Source organism: Furipterus horrens, unplaced genomic scaffold (assembly GCF_987537825.1).
Source record: "Furipterus horrens unplaced genomic scaffold, mFurHor1.1.pri manual_scaffold_8, whole genome shotgun sequence".
Lineage (NCBI taxonomy): Eukaryota > Metazoa > Chordata > Mammalia > Chiroptera > Furipteridae > Furipterus > Furipterus horrens.
Genome location: NW_028327178.1, coordinates 110,329,304 through 110,350,208, shown reverse-complemented (window position 1 = coordinate 110,350,208; position 20,905 = coordinate 110,329,304). Strand labels below are relative to the sequence as shown.

At 65.7% G+C, this 20,905-nt stretch overlaps 1 protein-coding gene across 1 annotated transcript; it reads right to left on the bottom strand.

The window, feature by feature from the left end:
- Positions 1 to 200: 200 nt before the first annotated feature.
- Positions 201 to 18,990, bottom strand: SLCO4A1 (solute carrier organic anion transporter family member 4A1). Its single transcript, XM_090285347.1, has 12 exons — positions 18,882 to 18,990; positions 10,852 to 11,718; positions 10,383 to 10,473; positions 8,892 to 9,013; positions 8,449 to 8,560; positions 5,478 to 5,632; positions 4,089 to 4,284; positions 3,047 to 3,212; positions 2,794 to 2,966; positions 2,474 to 2,538; positions 2,050 to 2,198; positions 201 to 370 (listed from the first exon to the last, which is right to left on the bottom strand). Exons 1-12 carry the CDS (start codon positions 18,988 to 18,990, stop codon positions 206 to 208), a joined length of 2,370 nt encoding a protein of 789 aa, XP_090141473.1. The 3' UTR covers positions 201 to 205.
- Positions 18,991 to 20,905: the final 1,915 nt, after the last annotated feature.

Genomic DNA, 20,905 nt, shown 5'->3' with positions numbered 1-20,905 from the left:
TTTGCACTACTCCTGCTGCCCACCAGGATCAGATATGCGCAACACCCCTGGCTTGAGCCCCCGAATCTATTGGGATGTTCTTGAAGGCTCCCCCTGCCCCAAGTGCTGGGCGAGCAATCGGTGAGGGGTCTGCCCTGCCAGGGAGCAGCTAGACAGTGTTTTCAGGGAGCGCCGTGCGCTGGCCCGGGTCCCAAGCGGGCGGGCATCAGACGTTGCTCTGGAGCTGGAGGTCCAAGGGGGCGTCCTGGAGGCCCAAGGGGGTGTCCGAGGCTGAGGACTGGCTGGGTAGAGAAGCTTCCAGGCCGTGGGGAGACCCCGACGGGGGCCTGTACAGGACGTACGCAGCAGCGAAGAAGAGGAAACCCAGGGCCTGGGGAGAAAGGAGCCGCTGGACCCCTCGGGCTGCCTACTGGGGGCCCCCACCCGCCCCTGTTCCTCATGAGGTTCTGAGGATGCCCTGCTGGGGCGAGAAGTCCCCAGCATGGCCACCAGTACTATTAGTCAAGGAATGGAAATGCCACTGGACTAAAAGCAGAGGCACCAGGTAAGGAGGGGGGCTGAACAGTGTTCCCCTCAAAGTTATACCAAGTCCTGAACCCTGGAACCTGGGAGTGGGACCTTTATTTAGAAATAGGGTCCTTGTAGAAGTAATTAGGGAGCTTGAGACAAGAGCGTACTGGGTGGGGGGTCCCCAGTCCAATGGCTGGTGACCTTATAAGAGAAAGGAGGCAGGGGGGACCCCATGGCCGTGGAGGCAGAGATGGGGTGATGGGTCTACAAGCCCAGGGTTGCTGGCAGCCCCCAGCAGCTGAGGGACAGGCCTGGGACGGACCCTCCCTCAGAGCCCCCAGAAGAAACGGGGCCCGAGGCGCCCTGAGCGTGGATGCTGGCCGCCAGAGCTGACCGTAAATCCCCACGGTTTTAAGCTGCCCAGCTTGAGGGCCTTCCTCACGGCGGCTGCAGGAACCTGACTCAGCGCCCGTGGGCCTGCACTCCCGCCCCAGGGGACCCCGGGCAGCCTGCACCTGAGCCGCGCGGGCTCCCACGCCGGCCTTGCCCACCCCTGCGCACCCCCAACCCGTGGGCACTGGTCTTAGCGGAAGTGCCCACGTTGCTCCCTGCAGCGTCACGGGCTGACAGGCCTGAGGTCACTTTGTGGCAAAGGTACGTAGGGGCACCCCTGCCACTCCCCCTGTAAAATGAGCACGTGGTGCAGGCTGGCCGTGCGGAGGTCTCGGGGTTATTGCCTGGGCAGACAGACATCCCAGGTACCAGCCTGCGGCCCTGGGCGGGGGACCACAGGACACACACACACACACACACAAGAAAACCAAGGGGCCGGCTCCCTGGGAAGGGCGAGTCTCTCTAAAATCAACCCTGTGCTCTTCTGAGGAGCCCCCAGCCCCCTGGTCACACGTGGCTATTTTTATGCTAATCAGCAGCGACATAAACCAGGGTCAGCCTGAGGCCCTTCAGGAAAATGCTCTGCAGGTGAACACACTTTCCCCACTGGCCCTAGGGGTTCATTTTATTTGCAAAGTCCTGGGCCTCCTCCTGGGGGGGTGGGGAGCGGAGGGATGCAAAACACCAGGTCTGTGCTCCACCGGGGGCGCGGCAGGGCGTCTCTGTGGGGCGGGGGCCCGGGACCACCCAGCCCAGCCCTGTGGCCCTGGCCCATCACGCCCGCCCCCACGGACACGCCAGAGCCTCTGCTGCCCAGAGCTGCCCAGAGCCAGGCTTGAGAGCAAAGGCCCCGGAAGGCAGCAGCGGGGCTGCAAGCGGCAAGCGGGGTGTGGGTGGGGGTGGGGGCGGGGCGGAGGGTGCCGTGACCGGTGGCTCTGTCGCAGTGACCGCGCCACCAGGGCCCCAGCGGCAGCTCTAAACGGGGAAGGGCGCGGTCCTGCAACGAGGGCTGCAGGAGGGCCATCTTTGGCCGCTGGGCTGGTCCCAGTGGAGAGCCCAGACCCCCTCCCTCCTGGAAGATTCCAGGGCTCCCTCCCGCAGCACCCCCCACCGCCCCCAGCCCCCAGCGCCGACGCTGCCGCTCACCTTGTACAGCAGCCCGGCGACGAGCATGTACCGGCTCATGGCCGCATTCTGGTACAGGAAGCAGGAGCCCTGCCGGCCACACTGGTCCTGCCATAGCAGGCAGGCCTTGTCGATCACCCAGCCGAAGGCGATGGGCCCCGGGATGCCCCCTGCGGAGAAAGGCGCTCAGACTCCACCGCCCGGGCTCCAGAGCCGGGCCGCAGCCGCTGATGCTCTCGGGGGCGCGGAGGGGACCCAAATGTGCCTTCTCTGGGACATTCCCCCACAGAGCCTTCGTGTCAGTGAGGGAGAGGCGCCCTCTGGGCAGAAGGGGGTGGGTCCTCTAGCGGAGGGAGGGTTAGGGGTGGGGCGGTGCGCCCAGCCTCAAGTGGGATGCACACGCGTGCGGTGAGGGGACCCCGCCCTTCCTCCCACAGACAAGTACCTAGAGTTCGAACCACGATCCACTGGATTCCCAGCGCAAAGGACCTCTGCTGGTCACAGACACACCTGAGAGGGAAGCCGCAGCGTCAGCGCCCGGGGAAGCCTGGCCACCGTGGGTCACACCCCCAAGCCTGCGGCTGGGTCCTGGCCGCACCCCAGGCTGACCGCCACCTCCCCAGGTGGGAAGCACCTCACGGAGGCACGGCTCTCCCTCGCCGCCGCTTTGGGGGCCCGGCAGGGACCCCATGGGCTCTGCGGAGCTCCGCCTGAGCGCGCTGCAAGGGGGAGATCCGGCCGGAGCGGCCCCCGGCCCGCGCTTACCGTAGCGTTGCCGTCAGTGCGGGGATGCTGCTGAGGAATGTAAAGATAATTACAACGAACATGAAAACCAGGAGCGGGGGCTTGCTCCGACAGGCTGCAGTGCATTTCCCCGCGGTGGCATGGCCAGGACCAGAGGACGGACTCTGAAGGGCACACCTACAATGTCGGTACACCTGAGGGGCGCAACAACAGCGCTGATTACAGCAGGCCGGGGCGGGGCTCCCGGGGTCCGGGGCGCAGCGGCCGCGCTCACCTTCTGGCGGCCCGGGCCGGGCGCGGTCACCTCCTGGCAGCCCGCGTGGCAGGGGGAGTAGTACATGAGGTTGTTGGAGCCGCACACGGGGCTGTAGTGTGCTGGCGGGCAGCTGCAGTTGGCGTTGCAGGCGGCCAGCAGCTCCAGGCGGCCCTCGGGCAAGGCGCTGCGGGGGGCGAAGCGGGCAATGGGGTGCAGGTCAGGGCCAGGCAGGGTACCCCGGGGACACACGGTCGGCCTTGGTCTCATCCCCATGGCCCACGTCTGTGGGTTTCCAACCCGCTGGGATGGCTCTGCCCACAGATCAGGGCTTCAGACCACGCTGGTGGCTCCCAGGGTCCTTGGAAATTGTCATAGCAAAGCAAACCCAGCCCCGAATCGAGCCGCGAATGCCATGCGTGTCCCCTCGGGCTTGTTTTTCCCACAGGCAGCGGATTCACGTGCTTCCACGTGAGAAGGCACAGGAGCATCAGGCATGAAGCCCCGGCCCCGGCCCGGCCCCGCATCCCCACTGATAGCTCATCGGGCTCACGGCTGAGCACGCCCACGCGCCTCCGCTCTCTCACGCACATGAGTGCCCGTGCGCACTGCTCTGCCCCTCCTCCCCCGCCCCACGGTGAGCTCCCCGGGCAGGGACGGAGGCAGCCCAGCCAGCCTACCCTCCGCCAGTTCCCAGGGGCTCCCAGCCAAACTCGTTCATGCTCTGGAGGCTCACTGGCCATCGCCACCTGGGACTCCAGAGCGGCCCGCTGGGCCCAGGGGCAGGTCCCCAGAGTCTACCTCAGATTTTCCCTAATAAACACATGCCAGCTCTCCCCGCACTTTCCCGGGACACAGTGACACGTGATCCTCAGCCACTTTCCATGTCAACACATGTAGAGACAGGCTCAGAGCCAGGCCGGAGCCCAGGGGTCCTTTGTGAGGGCCTGTCCTGGGTGTGCCGTGCGCCACACGGGGGGTGGCAGCCTTGCTGGTGTGACTGTCACAACCAGCCCCCCGCTGGGGCCCCGCCCGTGACCCCGGCAGCATCCTGAGGCCTCACCTGCCATTGTAGCGGGCCGTCACGCCCGCCATGGGCACGTTGGGGCAGTGCGTGAAGAAGACCAAGGTGGCCAGGAGGCTGGTCAGGGAGCAGGCCAGGCAGAACTTGATGACGCTCGAGCCCCGGAGCTTCAGCTTGTTCACAAAGAAGCCGCCCAGGAAGGTGCCGCCGCCGCCCGCTGGCACCACCAGGTACCCTGAGGGAGAGGCCGGGCTCAGCCAGGGGCTCGGGATGTCCTGGGAGCCTGGGGTGGGCCCTGAACCCCCTAGTGTCGTGTTAGCCCCACTTTACAGATGGGGAAACTGAGGTGCAGAGCCCTCCCTGCCCGGGTGGCAGCATGGGGCTCGCGGGGTGCCAGGCCCTGCCCAGAGCGCTCCGCGGCCGCCCTGCCTCTGCGGAGGGGCCCAGGCCCGCGGCTCCGCTCCACCCACAGCCGCTGCCCCTCCACCTGGGGGGCGCATCGGAAGCCTGCGGTCGCGGCCCTTCAGTGTGAAGTTGGGGCGGTTGGCCCAGGCTCCCAGGGGCAGTGGGCTGTCTCCCCAGCACTGAGCAAAGCCAGCTCTGGGGGTGGGGCAGGGGGGAGCCCAGAGGACATGGCTGCTCTGGGACGGGTACTAACGCAGGGACGGGCACTGCTGTGCGTTGGGATCTGGGGTGTGGAGTCGCTCCCTGAAAGGCCAGGCAAGGAGCAGTGTGGGGGGCGTTAGAGAAAGGGGGCCGGTCCCCTAATCGGACAGGCTCCCTCGTGGGCAGGAGCGGAACCCTGAGGGGCGCACACGGCGGGACTGGCCGATGCTGCTGGAAGACCCCCACCTTGCACACAGGGCATTGACCTCGGTCCTGGGACGACCCCTTCGGTTCCAGGAGTATCCTCAGGGGGGCGAGGCTGCCGGGTGAGCAGCGGCGGGAGGAGGGTCCTCCCTCCCCCGGGAGGGCCAACTGGCTCTGGCCACAGGGTGCCTGCAGCCGGGCAGGTCTTCTGAGACCTGGGACTCACTCACCCTGGGCGGGGGCGCACGGGAGGAGCGGGCGAGTTAGCGCCACCCCACGCCCGCAGCAGAGTGGGCTCCCACTAGGAGGGCTGCACGGCTCCCGGGGGTCCTCAGAGACCCATTAGTACATGCTAAACATACACGGGTGGTCCAGGTGATCCATGTGGTCCACGCACCCAGCCCGCCCCGCCCCCCCAGGAAGGATGGTCTGCTCTTATCAGTCGGGGAGACCTGGGAGCAGCATTGCCTGGCCCTCACTCTCGGGCCGCCCTGCCTGGCTGGGCCACATGGGGAGCCGCGCGCCTGTGCCTTCTAGAACATACTCTCAGAGACCCCTTGCTCATCTGAGGACGTGTGGAAACGTGGAGGCCCACCAAGGCGTGGGGGCTTTTCTCACCGAACAAGGTGGCGGCTTCGGAGGCGCTCAGGCTGAACTGAGACTCGAGGAACTTGGGGCCGAACGTGGACATGCTGGCGATGAGCGTGGCCTCTGTGGCCCCGGCCAGGCAGAGCAGGAGGAACGTGGGGTTCTTCAGGAGGAGCCAGACGGAGCTGGACGGGGACGGGGAGTGGAGGACAGAGAGAAGAGACAGGGGTCCGAGTGGGTCAGAGCCAAGGCTCGGGGAAGCCACCGTTCCTGAGGCCACTGAGCCCAGCTCCGTGGGGACAGCGTGGGCCGCCGGTGAGCAGCAGGCATCTCAGGGTTACCCCAGAGGAGCCGGGGGGCGGCGCGTGGGCTGGGCTGTGGCCCGCAGGGACCGGCCCCGGGACTCTCAGCCTGCGGCTTGTAGAAGCTGGGCCACCGATGGCAGGAAAACCTCCTCCGCACTTGGCCAGAGTGCAGGCTTTGGGGTGAGGAGCCCCTATCATGGTCTAACCACCTCCAGGGTCACCAAGCACCCGGGCAAAGGGAATGGGGCGCTGAGGCATGGGGCCCCTTCTTAACCAGCAGCCTGTGGGAAGGACCCCAGGAAGCCCCTCCCAGGAGCCCTGGGGTCTTGGCTGGCCCCCAGTTTCGCTTGCTGTGCACTCAGGGGTGATGCCAGGCTGAGGACAGGTGCCGGTGTTGGTCCCATTGGGCCTGGCCTGCTGGCTCCCCGGTGCCCTGCCTGGACCCCTTTCTGAGGATGGAGCCCCACACAGCCTTGGCGGTGGTGGGGTGCAGGAGCATGAGTACGGGCCACAGGCCTGGAGGCGCCAGCGTCACACCCTGAAGCTTTGCTGGGGAGGCGTCCCCAGCATCACAGTGTTGGGGCTCGGTGCCAGGCCACGGTCCGCTTGAGGGATGACCCTACGGGCTCTGGGAGGACGAGGCCCCGGGAGGAGTGGGGGCAGTGGGGCGCCTAGCCCACCCTTCAAACGGGCGACAGTGTCAGGAGAGGCACTAAGTGAGGGGGGCAGAGCTGAGCATGGGGAACAGGGAAGTGACAGCCCCTGGAGGCCTGGGAATAAAGGGCTCGGTCTGTGTGGGCGGCCAGCAGACCCCGTGCGGGGACGGGTTCACCCCACACCTGGGTTCCCGCCGTCCCAGCCCGTCAGCCACGGGTGGGGGGGTGCCTGGGCCCAGCGCAGAGGTGCTGGCCGGTGGGGTTACGTCCTTGTGCCCAGAAGTCGTGAGGGACACGGGTTGGGGGCGGGGACAGCCTCACTCTTGTACCCCAGCAGCCAAGCAGGTGCTGTGCTCAGTGACAAATGTGTGAGTAACAGCAGTTCTGCCGTGGCCTGGTGTCACCGTGGAGAGGCTCTCGGTGGCAGCTGAATGCTGTCCTCATGGGTCTCCTGCCCTGACAGCATAACCCCATGGCCACCCCCACACCCTCACAGCCCCTCCCTGCACTTGTCAGGGCAACTTGGAACATGGGACTCCCAAAGGCTCTTCACGTTGGGGACAGAGGCCGGCCCTGAGTGGGATTCTCGGCGGCAGGCCCGTGCAGGACAGCCACAGCGAGCCCCGGGGGCGCCCGAGCCTCGCAGCAGGCAGCCGGGAGGGCCGGTGAAGGACCGCCCACTGGTCTTTCTAGGCGCCGGGGCTCAGGGACCCACTCAGCCTGACGTCACGACAGCCCTCACAGGCCTCATTCCAGCAGGGAACCGACTCTGCAGAAGAGGCTTTCTAACTGAGCTCCCGAAAGGCCGTGGATGAAATGCCACCAGAGGGGGCGTGGCCAGGGCCGCGGGACCCCCGGCACAGGTCCTGTGTGTGCATTTGTTGGGAGGGACACCCAGGTGCAGCCGGACCTGCCGCCGTCTTGCCCAGACCTGCCCAAGATTCAGGGCCTTGGCCGGGCGGGGAGGTGCCGCCCCCGAGGCAGGCAGATGCCCTCCCTCCTCCCTCCCAGCCTGCGGGCTGCCTGGCGGAAGCTCTTGTGTTGAATGGGGCTCGGAGACCTGGTCATGGCCTTGACAGAGGGCGCCCGTTCCGGACTTTTCTACAACCAGTGACTGGTTTGGGGAACCAGGCTGAGCACGGGCTTCCTGGTGCCGGCCCTCTGTCCTGGGCCCCGCTGGGACCAGGCTGCCAACGGGCTCAGAGCCTGGCTCGGAATAGGCACGGGGATACGACCCGCCCACCCCCTGGGGGGAACCCTCCTTAGTGAGTGGCTCTTTGGGGTGACCTCACACGAGGTTGGATGGGGGAAAAAAGCCCTAAACGTGGTGGGGATGGTCCGCTCCCCCACCCCCTGCGTGCCAGCCTGCCCTCCTGGGGGCCCTGCCGCCCCCGCCGCCCTCCCGCGCTGAAGGCAGGCCCCAGGTCCTTTCCCGCCGCTGACACCCTCCTGGGGCCGCTGACGCTGATGTTAATGATGGGCTCAGGATGCAGCGGGGGCCGTGGGTGCTCAGCAAGGCCAGGGACGGGAATGGGGAGAGACCCCATGGAGGGCTGGGTCTTGTGAAGAGGGGCTGCCAGGCTTCACATCCCGCTGAGACCCCAGCAGCCCAGGGCTCTGTTTGCGAATGGGGATGACAGAGCCAGACCATGTGCCCCGGGGGGGGGGGGGCAGTGGACAAGATGCGTGTGTGGCCGGGAGGAGGGGCCGGTGCAGGGCAGCAGGGGCAGGAGGGCAGCTCCAGCCTGGAGCCCCGAGCAGGGGACAGAGGATGAAATGGTTGGAGGATGTGAGGGTGGGGGCTGGGGCCAGTTAGGGGCAACTCTGGGGGCGGGCCTGAGGGTCAGACGCGTGGCCCTGGGGACCAGGGGTCAGGAGGGGGCTTAGGAGCTGTGCGCTCCCCACAGAACCCTGGAGGGTCCCTCGGACACTCCTGGTCTGGGGATAAGACTCAGTGTGGGGGGGCCCCCAGCGCGTCTTCAGGACGCACGGGCATAGGTGAGAGGCACACGCAGGGGAACCCCCCAGCTAGTTCCTTACAGAGGCAGGTCCCGGATAGTTTTCCCGAAGCCGGGGCTGCTGGCCATGTGGGGGCCGCTGTCCTTCAGCTGCTGTGCTTCAGCGGCTCTCACGACCACGTAGCGCTGGGAGCCTGGCAGGACAGATGTCAGTGAGAGGCCGGGGCCAAAGGCCTCTGGAGGCCCCGCCCCTGCCAGGCTGGGGACCCCCGTGGGACAGAGGCGTGAGGATGCACCATGGTGACAAGAGTGGGACAGAGCTGGTGGCGCCCCCTGGGGCCACAGGGCAGAGAAAAGGCACTCCCACCCCCAGTGTCCGTGGCCTTGGACAGGGGACGCACAGCTGGCCGGCCCCGCCCTGCAGGACGGCAGACACCCAGGCAGGCCACCTGGGCTCTCCTGTGTTGCTCCGCGGCCACACGACTGGGGGGGGTATGCGGCTTGCACACTTGGGAGGGCACCCACCTGGCAGCTGCCGCGGGTAGCCGAGGATGGGGACCGCGATGAGGAAGGCGGCGGCCCCGGCGCCCAGGAAGCCCACCCACCAGGCGCCGACCCACAGCGGGCTCTCGGTGGTCAGCTCAGTCCTGTGGGAAGAGACCGTGGGGTCAGCGTGCCAGGCACATGGCCGGGTGCCCCTCGGCTTGCCGGTCCACGCAGGCCAGGGGGGGGTGTAGAGAGAGGGGCACGGCCCCACCTACCTCCTGCACTGCCCACGTGCACATTTGACACCCCATTTAGTCAACCTGAGGCCACAGGTGGCATGTGAACCAGGGCAGAGCGCCATCTGCAGAGAGAGTCCAAGGGGTAGCCCGCGGTGCCCACCGTGCGTCTCAGAGGTGCTGGGACACGAGCAGGTGGAGGCGCCCGAAGGACGGGGCCCCCTGCAGAGCCCGGTGAGGTCTGGAGGGTGCACTTCCCCCCTCTGCCCCCTCGGTCTCCCCATCTCTGTCTCTCTCTCTCTGTCCTGCCCACATTCACAAACACTAGTGTCGCAAGCAAAGCACGTGGGGGACAACAGAAACACTGATACCAGGAAGACCTACTTGGCCTCTGCCCCGGCTCCGGGCACAGAGCTCAGCTCTGCGCCATGTCCTGGGTGGCAGCAGTGACGTGTGTTTGGCTGTGGCTACGCTTGGCAGGTCCCTCGAGAGCTTCAGACGGGACTGGTCACCAGAAAGAGCAACCAGGAGGCTAGCGAGTTGGAACTTTCAGCCCCAGGCCTGACCTCCAAGAGGCTGTTGACCAACCACACCTCTGAGGTGAGGCCCCCACAAAACCCGAACAGGAGGGAGTCCAAGAGCTCCTGGGGGTGAATGTGGAGGAGCTGGGGGGCGGCGCCCAGAGAGGGCACGGAGCTCCGCCACTGTCACGCCGTGCCCTGCGCTCTCTGCCACCTGCCTGTCCCTGTGTGTTTCCTGTGTGAGAAGTTGGTGATGGAGTGAGTGACGCCCTTTCTGAGGTTCGGGAGCCTTCGAGAAAATCACAGGGCTGAGGAGGAGGTCGTGAGAATCTCGGTGTCATGCCCAAGCGGAACAGGGCTTGTGGGTACCCTGGTGTCTTAAGGGGGCGGCCGCACGGGACCCCGCCCTGACCTGTGGGGCCAGCGTGGATGTGGGGGAGTCAGTGTCAGGATGCAGCTGGGTCTGGGCCACCGAGCTGGTGTGGGAAAACCCACAGAAAGGAGTCTCACACTGGCAGCAGGAAAACCCACTCTCAGTTCCGCAAAGGGCATCAGAGAAACTGTGGCCTGGTCTCACGTGGCTCTGGGACCCACGCAGCCACCCTGCCTGTTGTCCCCCAGACCGGCAGGTGAGCCAGAGCGAGGCCAGCTCGGGGGCTGTGGTCCTCAGCCCCACAGGGGCTGCACTGCACACCTGCCCCGTGGGCACCGCGCGCTCCTAAGTGGACAGCGTGGCGATTTCCGTGCCAGCAGAGAGAGCCCAGGTCACTCACCATTGGCCGATCTCCGTGTAGATGTTCAGCAGGGCGCCTCCGATCAGGTAGCCGGCCGCGGGCCCGAGGATGGCCGCTGTGTAAAAGATGCCTGCGAGGGGAGCAGAGCCGTTGGGCAGCTGCCACGCCTGCTCCCTGCGCGGCTCACAGTGCGTGACACACAGAAGTCGTGCCGACCCGCCTGGGAGAGGCACCTCCCCCACCTGCCCTTCTGGGCCTGACTGCACCCCGCCCGGGGAGGGATCCCTTTCGATCAGGGTCTTCATCTCTGAAATTGGCAGGGGTCAGCTTTTTAAGAGGATTTAAATTTTTTTCTCTCAAAGCCATCTCTCCCCCTCACCCAGGAGCCCCTGGGGCCATGTGTGACCAGGTGTGGCAACGGGAAAATGTGCCGAAGGGGCCCGGCTCTGAGCTGGGGGCCGGCCAGTGTCGCCGTCAGGCTGCCCACGCCCCTGCCGGCCTCACTCACCGATGTAGACGGGCGAGTAGCTGGACTTCACGTTCTCGTCCAGGTAGGTGACGCCCAGCGTGTACAGCGGCGTGGCGCCCATGCCATGCAGGAACTGGCCCAGCATGAAGACCAGCCGGTAGCCGGACAGGCCCGAGGCGCGGCCCCCGCACGCCACGCTGCTGCGGTTGGCCGGGCACGTCCCCAGGCCCTCGTCCGCCTCCACCGCGTAGGGGCCCGTGGTGAAGTGGGGCAGCGCGAACACCAGCGAGCCGGCGCCCATGATGAGCACCCCCCAGCCCAGCCAGCGGGGCTTGTGCCCGCTGCCCCCGAAGTAGCTGACGAAGGTGAGGCAGAGGCAGGCGGCCAGGTCGTAGGCGCTGGCGATGAGGCCGCTCTGGTAGCTGTGCAGGTCGTAGCGGCGCTCGATGGAGGTGATGACGGTGTTGATGAAGCCGTTGACGGTCATGCCCTGCAGGAAGGAGGCCGCGCACAGGAAGAGCAGGAAGCCCCGCGGCGTGTTGAGGGCCTGCAGGCACTCAGGGGAGAAGGTGCGCCAGCCGCACCGGGAGCCCTGCGGCCCCGCGGCCGCGTAGCACACCGCGTGCACCGCCCGGGCCCCAGGCTTCTGGGCCCTCGGCTGGCACAGCGGCTGGCTGCAGGGGTCCGGCGGGCTGTGGGGGGCCGGGCACAGGGCACCCAGGCTCAGGGGCGCGCTCAGGGACGCCCGCCTGCTGGGGGGGGTGCGGCCACCCCCGTCGTCCAGGGCCGCGGCGGGGCTGGGCGAGACCAGCTGAGTCATGGAGACAGAGGGCTTGTCCCCCATCGTGTGCTGGGGCATCTCCGCCCAGGTGGGGACCGTGACCGTGTTCGTGTGGCCAGTCTGTTCTGTGAGAAGAGTCTCTGGTGAGTAAACTTGCCCCACCCATGAACACACGAACATCGCAGGGAGAACACACCCGCACGCCCTGTCCCCTGCGGCGGCTGACAGCTCTACCTGCCTGATGGGGTGACCCTCCCGGACCAGCCCTGTCCCTGAAGCCAAGGCCGCACCTAGACCCACACACTGAGGGCAGTGTGACTCGGACCACAGCTGGGCTGGGGGGCTGGGGGTGGGCACGTGCCTTGGCCTGGTTGGAGGGCAGCCCCTGGCCCACGCTGACCATCCCGCCCCCCCCCCCCCCCCCACTGGCTGGGCTGTGGGTTCTGGCACCTGCAGCTGCCGGTGCCGAGAGACCTCCCACAGCAAGTGTCCGGCTCAGCCCTCGTTCTTGTTAAACTCACACCCCTTCGTGCAAACAATAAATCCTTCTTAGTCCGACTTTGGGGGGCGTGGGAGTGAGGAAGGGGATACGGTCAGGCACGGGTCCTGGGCCCATGGGAGCACAACCACCGTGGGGTCCGGCAGCAGGAGTCCCAGCAGACAGACTAGGAGTCGGAGTCCAGGTGGGACCTGCCCTGGTCCGGGAGACAGAGCAGCACCCACCTCCCTGGGACCCCTCCTGTGACAGCACAGTGACCCCCATGCCCTGTGGATTGAGCCTTAGAGCCTGGGGACTCCCAGGCCTCCCCCCACGACCTCCACCTGCTCCTGGGCCTCCTGCACGGCCACATCACCAAGGCAGTGGGCAGCAGGCATGTGGCCAACGCCACGCTCCTCTGCGCAACTGGAAGGTCGCATCTGCGGAGCTGATAATTTAAGCCTCACCCCAGGCTCCTCTCCCACAGAGCCGGGCGTGGGGGGAGTGCCGCTGAACCCCACTTCACCCCATGGTGACATCACACTGTCCCAGGCCCCATGTGGCTGTCCCTTGTACACACCTGGCCACAGCCCGCATTACAGGTACTGGAAGTGGGCCGGAGGGATCAGCAGTGTGCCCATGGCCACAGAGCTAGCCCCTGGTGAACAACACCGCCCACGTGGCTGGCTCAGAGCCCGTGCACACGCGTCAGAGATGTCCTCACTGTCCTTTGATGGAAAGACCTGGGGCCAGTTGGGTGGCATTTACACACGGGCTGGCCGTCTCCTTGGAAGCCGGTGCCGCCGGGCCATCACGGCCGCATATCAAGGCTGCGGGCAGACGGCAAATGTTCCGCTGCAGCCATTCCCTGGGGCTGTCCCCGTGTCCGGCACTTTGTTCATGTGCCAGCGCCCTGCACAGGCTGGCACGCCAGGCTCAGTCACGAGAGAGCAGGAGGCCTAAGGGGCCGTCCGAGCTTCGTGCGGGACAGGGGGAGGCCCCTGCTCACAGCCGCCCCAGCTGGCAGCCGCCTAGGAGACCCCCGGCGTGCACACGTGGGAGGCAAGCAATGGGAGGGCATGGAGAGAGACCAGCTTGAGCCCCCGGACGGGACGGCTCTACCACCCCCGCCCCCGTCCCGCAACTCAGACGGCGGCTGAAACAGAAACCCAGGGGAGTGCAGAAAAGGCGTGACACTACCTCCAACCCCAAGGCCTGGAAGTCATCCCGTGTCTTTTGTCTCAATGCATGTACACACACACGCACACACACATACGCACCAACTCAAGCACACGAACTCACAACTGTCTGCATGTGTGCACACGCAAACTGCAAGGCACTGCACCTCATTCCGGGGCTGGAGAGGACCCCCCAGGAAGAAGCCAGGCCAGGCTGAGGGGCCAGCGGGGCTCTCAGAGGCCACCCAGAAACCTGTGTGGCCCCAGGAAGTCTTGGTGGGTGGCTATCCCCAGTAAGTGACCTGCGAACCCACGAGCAAGGTCTGCTTGCCATCAACCCCTTGCCCACAGCTGTCCTCTCCACGCCTGCCCGTCTGCTCTGGGCACGGCTCACATGGGCAGCAGCCTTTGTCATTAGAAAGGGCGGTGGAGAAACAGAGAGCTTCCTGTTTGAAAACAAAGCCACCCCAATGCACGAACTTCTAGGGATGGGCGGTCCCAACAGTTCTGGGGCCAAGTTTTGCCTGAGCCGACGGCTGTGGCTCTGACGCAGGCAGACAGCGGTCAGCCCCGAACCCCACAGCTCACCTACGCGTCCATCGGCACGTGCACATGGTAAGAATTAAAGGCCCACTCGCTCCCACCAGCCCCAAGGCCTCCTCCAGGGCCCTCAGGGCCCGGTTCCAGATTTGACAACTCTGAGACCCACCGTGGCTGAGGTGTGGGGGGTCCCCCCACCTCATCTGTGACCCCACTTCTCAGTCCAGGGAGCACGTGCCTATCAGCCCTGCTCCAGGAGCCTGTCCCGCTGACAGTGGGATTCCTTCTCTGGGAGGCTCTGGGCCTTATCAGCAAGTCTGGATCAGAAAGGGGAGCCGTGTCCCCAGAGACTCAGGAGCCGAGGTGCAAGAGAAGCTTGAATGGGACACCCCCACCGCGGAGCCTTGGCGTCTGGAACCTGTCAGCGGCGGCCAGCTCCCACGAGAGGCCGGGGCTGTGCGTGCGCCCCCTGGGATCTCATAGCCTCAAGGTCGGGCCCACATTGCGGGAGCCCCCCAAGGAAATGCCCCGTTGAAGGCCCCGCTGCTGGCAGAGCCCCTCCCATGGAGGCAAGTGCCTGGCTCCCACCTCACCGCCGGTCCCTGCAGCCCTGCCCTCCACCACAGCCCAGCACACGGGACGAGGTCTCCCGCTGGGTGCTGTAGCTATGAGACCCCGGAGCTGGTGGTCTGCCTGGGGCCCCCAGCCGCCCTGGGTCACAGGGCACAGGCTCAGCTGCACAGCGAGCCCACCGGGGGAGGGGGCTGTCCTTGGTCGGGGGCAGTGGGAGTCTCCCAGTCGAGGACAGTGAGTGGGGACGGAGCCTGGGGCTCCCCTGTGGTGGGGTGGGGCAGGGGACGCGGACTCGTGTGCCTGAGCACCCCCACCCTCGCGGCCCTGTCTGTGAGGTCTGGGATCCCCGCTTCCATAAAGGGCTGACATGGTGGGGACGCAGCCGCGCGTCTCGCTCCTCTTACTTCTGTAGATGCCTCTGCAGGTCCCCACATGCGCTCAGTGCACGTCCCAGGTGGAGGTTCTATCTTTGCAAAGCGGGGCAGACAGGGCCGAAGCAACGTGACCAAGACGGGTCCTATAAGCCTCCACGGGATCATCTGGCTGCAGAGCTGATCCGTAAAGGCCCCCCAAGGAGCCCCTCACTTTCAAGCACCCCCAGGCTCCGCCCCAAGCCCTGCTGGGAACTGGCTCTCAAGGAAATCACAGATTTCACTTCTTCTTCCTCATGTGCCCACCTGACAGCTCCAAGGCCGCCAGCCGCAGCCCACAGCACGGTGACGGGCCCCATAGCCCTGCCCGAGCCCCAGCACTGCTGCCTGGGACCCTCAGTCCTCACCCCAGGATCCCGGGACTCCCCAGGAAGCTGCCTTCTGAGATTATCCTGGCGTCTCCTTCGGTGTGTGTGTGTTGGTTGGGGGGGCTTTCACTTCTGCAAGATGAGGCTCAGAGCTGTTTATACTATGGACACCCACATGGCCCAGTCTGGGAAGGCCACAGCAGGCCTGGTGGCCCCGCTGCTTTGCATGGGGGCTGACAATGAAGGATTGTCTGGGAGCGAGCATGAGGGTTGGAACTTCAGGGAGCGTCCTGTGGTCTCAGCATGGATGTTCCTGTCCCTGCCCTTGTCTCCAGCGCCCGAGCCCCAGCGTGGGGAGGGCGGGGTGAGCTGCCAGAGGCAGTTGACTGAGGGAGCTTATACCTCTTCCCAATTCATAACTCCTGACCCAAAAGAAAGAAGACAACCCCTGCCTCTGCGGGGCGATGCCCAAGCACAGAGGGGATGCAGAAAGGGACTCAGAGCCAGGCCGGGCTCCGCCTCGGGGCAGGCTTCTGTGAGCCTGTTTCCCTGTGGGAACAGGGCATGTCATCATGGGAGGGGCCTCGGGGTGAAGGACGCCCCTTGAGGCTCATGAGAGATGCAGATGTACAGAAGAGTCTCCACGGGGCAGGGCGTGCAGGGGGAGCATGCTCTGTCCACATGGCGGGCCTGCCGAGCGTAGGTTGCCCTCGGCCGTTTCCAGTGGCCCTCTTAGGCCCATGAGTCCAAATAGCAGGCCCACGGTGCCTGCCGAGAGGTAGACACCCACAAAACATAAGGGCCCCGAGCAAGCCCAGGGTGGGGGTGGGGTACCACCCTCAGCTCAGCCCAGCCCCAGCCCTCTGTGACTTGTGCAGAGGGGTAACCCCAAGGTTTTCCAAGTAAAAACGTCCCTGAGAATAGGCAGCCACCATGGGCAGGGGTGCTCACATGGGGTCCAGCTCAACATGGGGCGGAAGGCCTGCTGGGAACCCCCAGCCCCAGGTCCTCGGCACCCGTCAGCGGAGCCAGTGGGGCCATCCCGTGCGTGGGCCTCGCCGCGAGTCACATGTGCAGAGGATGGGCTTTCTGATGGCATCCGCCTGTCCCCAGAAGTGTGGCCTGAGCGCTAATTCTGGGCGGCGCTGGTGGAAATGGGGTTGTGCCGGGGCCTCTGGGAGGGACAAGGTGTGTCTGAGGACCGCGGCCCCTGAGGGGGCACAGCAGGGGTCAGTGCTCAGGCGGCCAGCCCAGTCCCCTCCGCCTCCCGCAGCAGGACCTGGCCCCCTGAGGTCGAGCGGGTGCCCTGTTCCCAGCGGAATCCCAGCGGGCTTGTCCCATGACCTGCCCCACTGTCGGTCCCCACACCCACCGTGACCACACCCGGCCGGGCAAGCAGCTGGACGTCTTGGGACAAAGTGGCCTTGAGGCCCTGAGGGCTGTTGCACCTCCCCTTCCGAAAGCAGACAATGGGCTCCTATCCGCGACTGAGCCCAGGGGGCCATGGGAGTCAAGAGGGGCCATTTTCCTGGTCTGTGTCTACGCCCCAGCCGGATGACACCCCAGAGGGGGCAGGAGGATGGCCAGGCCAGTCCTCTAGGTCCCCAACTGGGCCGGCTGCCCCAGCCCAGCTTCCTCCTGTCCATCGCTCATGTCACCCACGGGGGGCCTGAGGGGTTCAAACTTGCCCCGATAGCAGCCAGCAGCCACTGCCCCCAGCTGTGAGCCCACAAGGCCGTGCTGACCTGGGGAGCTGGAGACTTCCAGAAGGAAGGCACCACAGAGAGGGTGCTCAGCCCAATGACTTAGAGTCAGATCAGCCAAGCAAACCTCTGTCATCTGGCAGCCAGCGGCAAACCAGAACCCGCGCGTCTCCACGGCTGATTGAGGCGAGGGTCCATCAGGGCTGGGGAGAGCCAGGCAGCTGAGTCCCTGGGAATCAGGTGTGCTGATAAGGACAGGTCAGCCCAAGGACCCCATTCATTCAGCCGCCATCCTGCCCGACTCCAGGCACTCGGCCATGTCCCCTTGGCAACAGGGAGGAACTTGGTCGGGACCTGCCTGGCACCTGCTTTGGGAGCCACACCCAGGAGGGAAGCAGTCCCATGAGGAATTTCCGGGTGCCACCTTGGGCCCTGCCCAGCAGGGAACAGGACAGGTCCCTGTGCAGGGCAGTCAGGAACATGGGTCCCCCCAAGATGCCCCTCCTGCCTCCCCCCAGTCACACAGGGGATGGCCTGGCTGTGCAGAACAGTGTCCCAAAGGGTGGGCCTCCCTGTGTCACAGGGCCAAAGACTCTTCTTGTCCTGCTGGCCGGGAGCCCATCCTTTGGGACCACGTTCTGTGTCAGGCTTGGCTACCCCACCCCCAGGAACAGAGCTCTAAATGTCTGGAGTCACACAAACCCAGAGTCAAACCTCTGCGCCCAGACAAGCTGTGTGACCGTGGGCAGCTCACTTAACCTCTCTGGGCCTCGGTTTGCTCCTCAGGAAGGTGGGGCAACAGTGGCTGCCTTCTGCAGCAGCAATGGTTAACCAGATGGAGTTCAAGGCACTCAGCACGGAGCTGGCACCTGCCGGGGGCTCTGCCAACAGCCCCTGCCGTCTTCGGTTCTGCTGCTGCTAAGTCGTACCTGCCCCACCAGCACTACAACCCTCACAGCCGGGCGGCCTCACGGTCAGCGAGCCCCGTGCTTCCCAGAGCCAGTTTCTGCTCAGAACGAGGGAAGCCACGCAGAGGCTACAAGCTGGTCTAAGCCTGTGGAAAACTACTAGGGTTCCTACAGGGGACCTCAGTCAGCCGCATGAGGGAGCCCAGGCACTCCAGGGAGCTGGGGCCTGGGTGGGGGTGTCTGGGGCCAACTGCCCTCCCCTCCATTCCCGGGCCATTGACCTCACTACCCCCGTGGGTTTCCTCCACCCGTTTCCCAGAGCCAGAGGTTCCCTCCACAAAGAGCAGGTCTCAGCCTCTCCCCAGGTCTCCGGGTCTGGGGCGCAGTGTGCCCACCTGGCTGGAGAGTGGGTCCGCACCTTCATTTCCATCCTCCTCTGCCCTCTGCTTGCACCCGGGTTGCCCGGGTCCCCCAGACACAGCTCTGGGCCGGGTGTGGGACGTCGCGTGGTGGGGCGGGGACAGGCGCGTGGCCCGGTGTCCCGGTGGCTGGGGGCCAGCCCCCCACGCGGCCACCCCACAGCCCATCCGCAGCTACACCTCCGCAAGCGCTCCCCTCCCGGAGGAGCGCAGTTGGCGCGAACAGAGCCCGGCCTCCCCAGAATAACTTCATGATTGGCTTCCTCCTTGACTCAGCGGCGGCGGCATCCGCCGCAGGTGGGGGGCCCGCAGCCACCCAGCAGCTCCGGGAGCCACGTCTGGCCCTGGCCCGACCCGCGTGGCCTGCTTCAGCGTGCGCGCCCCTCCACCCTCGCTGGCCGCTCCCTCCAACCCCATCTGGGCCCCAATCACCCACCAGACATCCCCTTGCCCTTCGCCTGTCCCCTCCTAGGGTTCCCCACATGGGGAGCTGGAAGCGAGAAGGGGTGCATTTTTCATTCGATTTCCCAGAGGCAGACGGGCTATGGGGCGCTAGTCCGCGTCCGGTCCCGTCCTTCCCCACCCCCACGCCCCGTCGGAGAGTCCGGGACGCGCTGCGGACCCCAGGCCCCCGCCCGGCCCCGATACCCCGCCGCCCACGCGGGCGTCACCTCGACCCCGCTGGCCCCCGCCCCGACGCAGCAGGCACCTGCCGCGCTCCTGACGTCAGCAGGCCCGGGCGCAACGCACCTACCCAGCCGGCCCGCGCTGTCCGGAGCACTCGCCGCCCCCGGTCCCGGCCGCCGCGCTGCGCACCCAGCTCTGACTGCTGCTCGCGGCTCACCGGTGCTTCATTCATCCGCTCCTGGGCCCGCCCCCGCCTGGAAGCCGGCTGCCTTGCCCCCGCCCCAGCCGCGCCCCCGGGCCCGCCCACTGAAGTGACATCTGCGGGAGCCCGCGGCGGGGGCGGGGCCGGGGCTGGTGCGGGAGGAGGGGCCTCGGGACTTCTGGGGCCAGGGATGGGGCCGCGACCCCGAGCCTCCATCCCCAGGTGGCCCTTGCCCGGGATTCCAGCGCCCCTGGAGCCGGCGCGGGACCGCGCGCCTTGGCGGGCTAATCCCTCCCCAACCCCGGAGACGCGGCATCCCCGGCTGCAAGCCGGGAAACCGAAGCCGAGCGGCGAAGGCCGCAGCCGAGGCCGCGCGGAGGCTCAGTTTCGAACTGACTTGAACCCGGGCGCATGGGGCCGACGCCGTGGGAGGGAGTGGCGTTTTCTTCCCCAACCTTTCGGAAAAGCTGCCGGTGGCCGGATGGGGGACGGGCCAGGGAGCGGAGGCCACGCGAAGGTCACAGCCGGCCTTGGTCTGGCCCTGGGGTCCAGGCCGGGACCCCAACTTGTGCGCAGCTCCTCGGGTGCACCCCCTGGAGCCCCTGGGAGCGGAGGTGGGCCGTCAGGGCAAGGCCACCTAGGGACGTGCGCCCTGGGTGCATGGCGAGGCCAGCACCCTCGCCTGGGGAATCCCGTGTTTCCTGCTTGTTGTCTTTTGGGTAAAACGATCCTGTTTTGAAGGCAGCACTGACATTGGGCCACAGGGGGTACCTCGCCACCAACGCGAGGTCCTGCGAGAGTCCCTGCCAGGTGCCCGCAGTGAGCACACTTAGCTCCATCTCTGCCTCCCTCCTCTCTGTAAACACGAAATCCAGGAAGCGGGACGAGGCTGCCCAGTTAACCTAGTAACAGCGGGTCCCAGTAACACGCCGCTATGGTTCCCTTGTGGTTCCTGTAAAATGAATTTATTTTTATAAGAAGTCTACAAAAGTCAACCCTACGTGTGTGAGTCCTGAGCTACTTTGGATAAGGAGGAAATGACCAGAGTGTGGTCTTGGGCTGCTGAGGGAGCACACAGGCCTTCAGTGGCTTCCTGGGGGGTGGGGGGGGGAGGGGGCGGGGGTGCTGGGGCTCATGGAGAAATGTTCACAGTCCTGCTACTTAGGAAATGCTCTTCCCTCAGAGGGTGGGGCCTGTGCCCACTCACTGATATCAACAGTCCCTGGCTGTCTCTGTGCGAGCCTCCTCTCCTGGAAGCTGGGTCAGGCTCCAGCTGCTCCTGGAATAGGCGCCTCCATTCCTGAAAACAGCCTTTAAGAGAAAAAGACACCAGCTGTTGTCCCGGATGGAGAAGGTCCCTCCAATAGGATGAGGACCTATTTAAGGAACCTGGGAGAAGAGGATGCTGGGAGTGGATGGGGCACACTGCACAAATACCCCCCCAACACCCCAAGGAAGGTAGAGCTGCTCTGACCTGGCCTCAGCTGCTGGGAGAAACATTTCCCAATAGAGCTGGCTGGAGATGCCTTAGATAGGTAGTGAGCTCCCCATCATGGGAGGCATGCAAGCAAAGCTAGCAAATTTTCTGGTGGGGAGGCTGTGAAAGGCTTTCATATGTCAGAAGTAGGACTGCGCGCAGTGTTTCCGAACTTCATTTTGAATTTTGATTCCTTGAACTGGTTTTTTACATGAACAGTTCATGCATTTCACTAAAAGGGTGCATTTTTTTAAAAGGTAAATTTGCATCATTAGCACAGGGAGGATACAATTAAAACAGGTCAAAGAAACAAAGTGGCATTGAGTTCCAGCCAAGAACTGCTGCTACCTGCTGCGAACGCTGAGCCCCAGACCTGCTCTCCCCGATTGCAAAAGGACGCCGGCCGTGCCAGCCAGGTGTCGGGGATGTGCTGCCAGGAGAGCGCACCTCCTGCCCATGATCGGCACT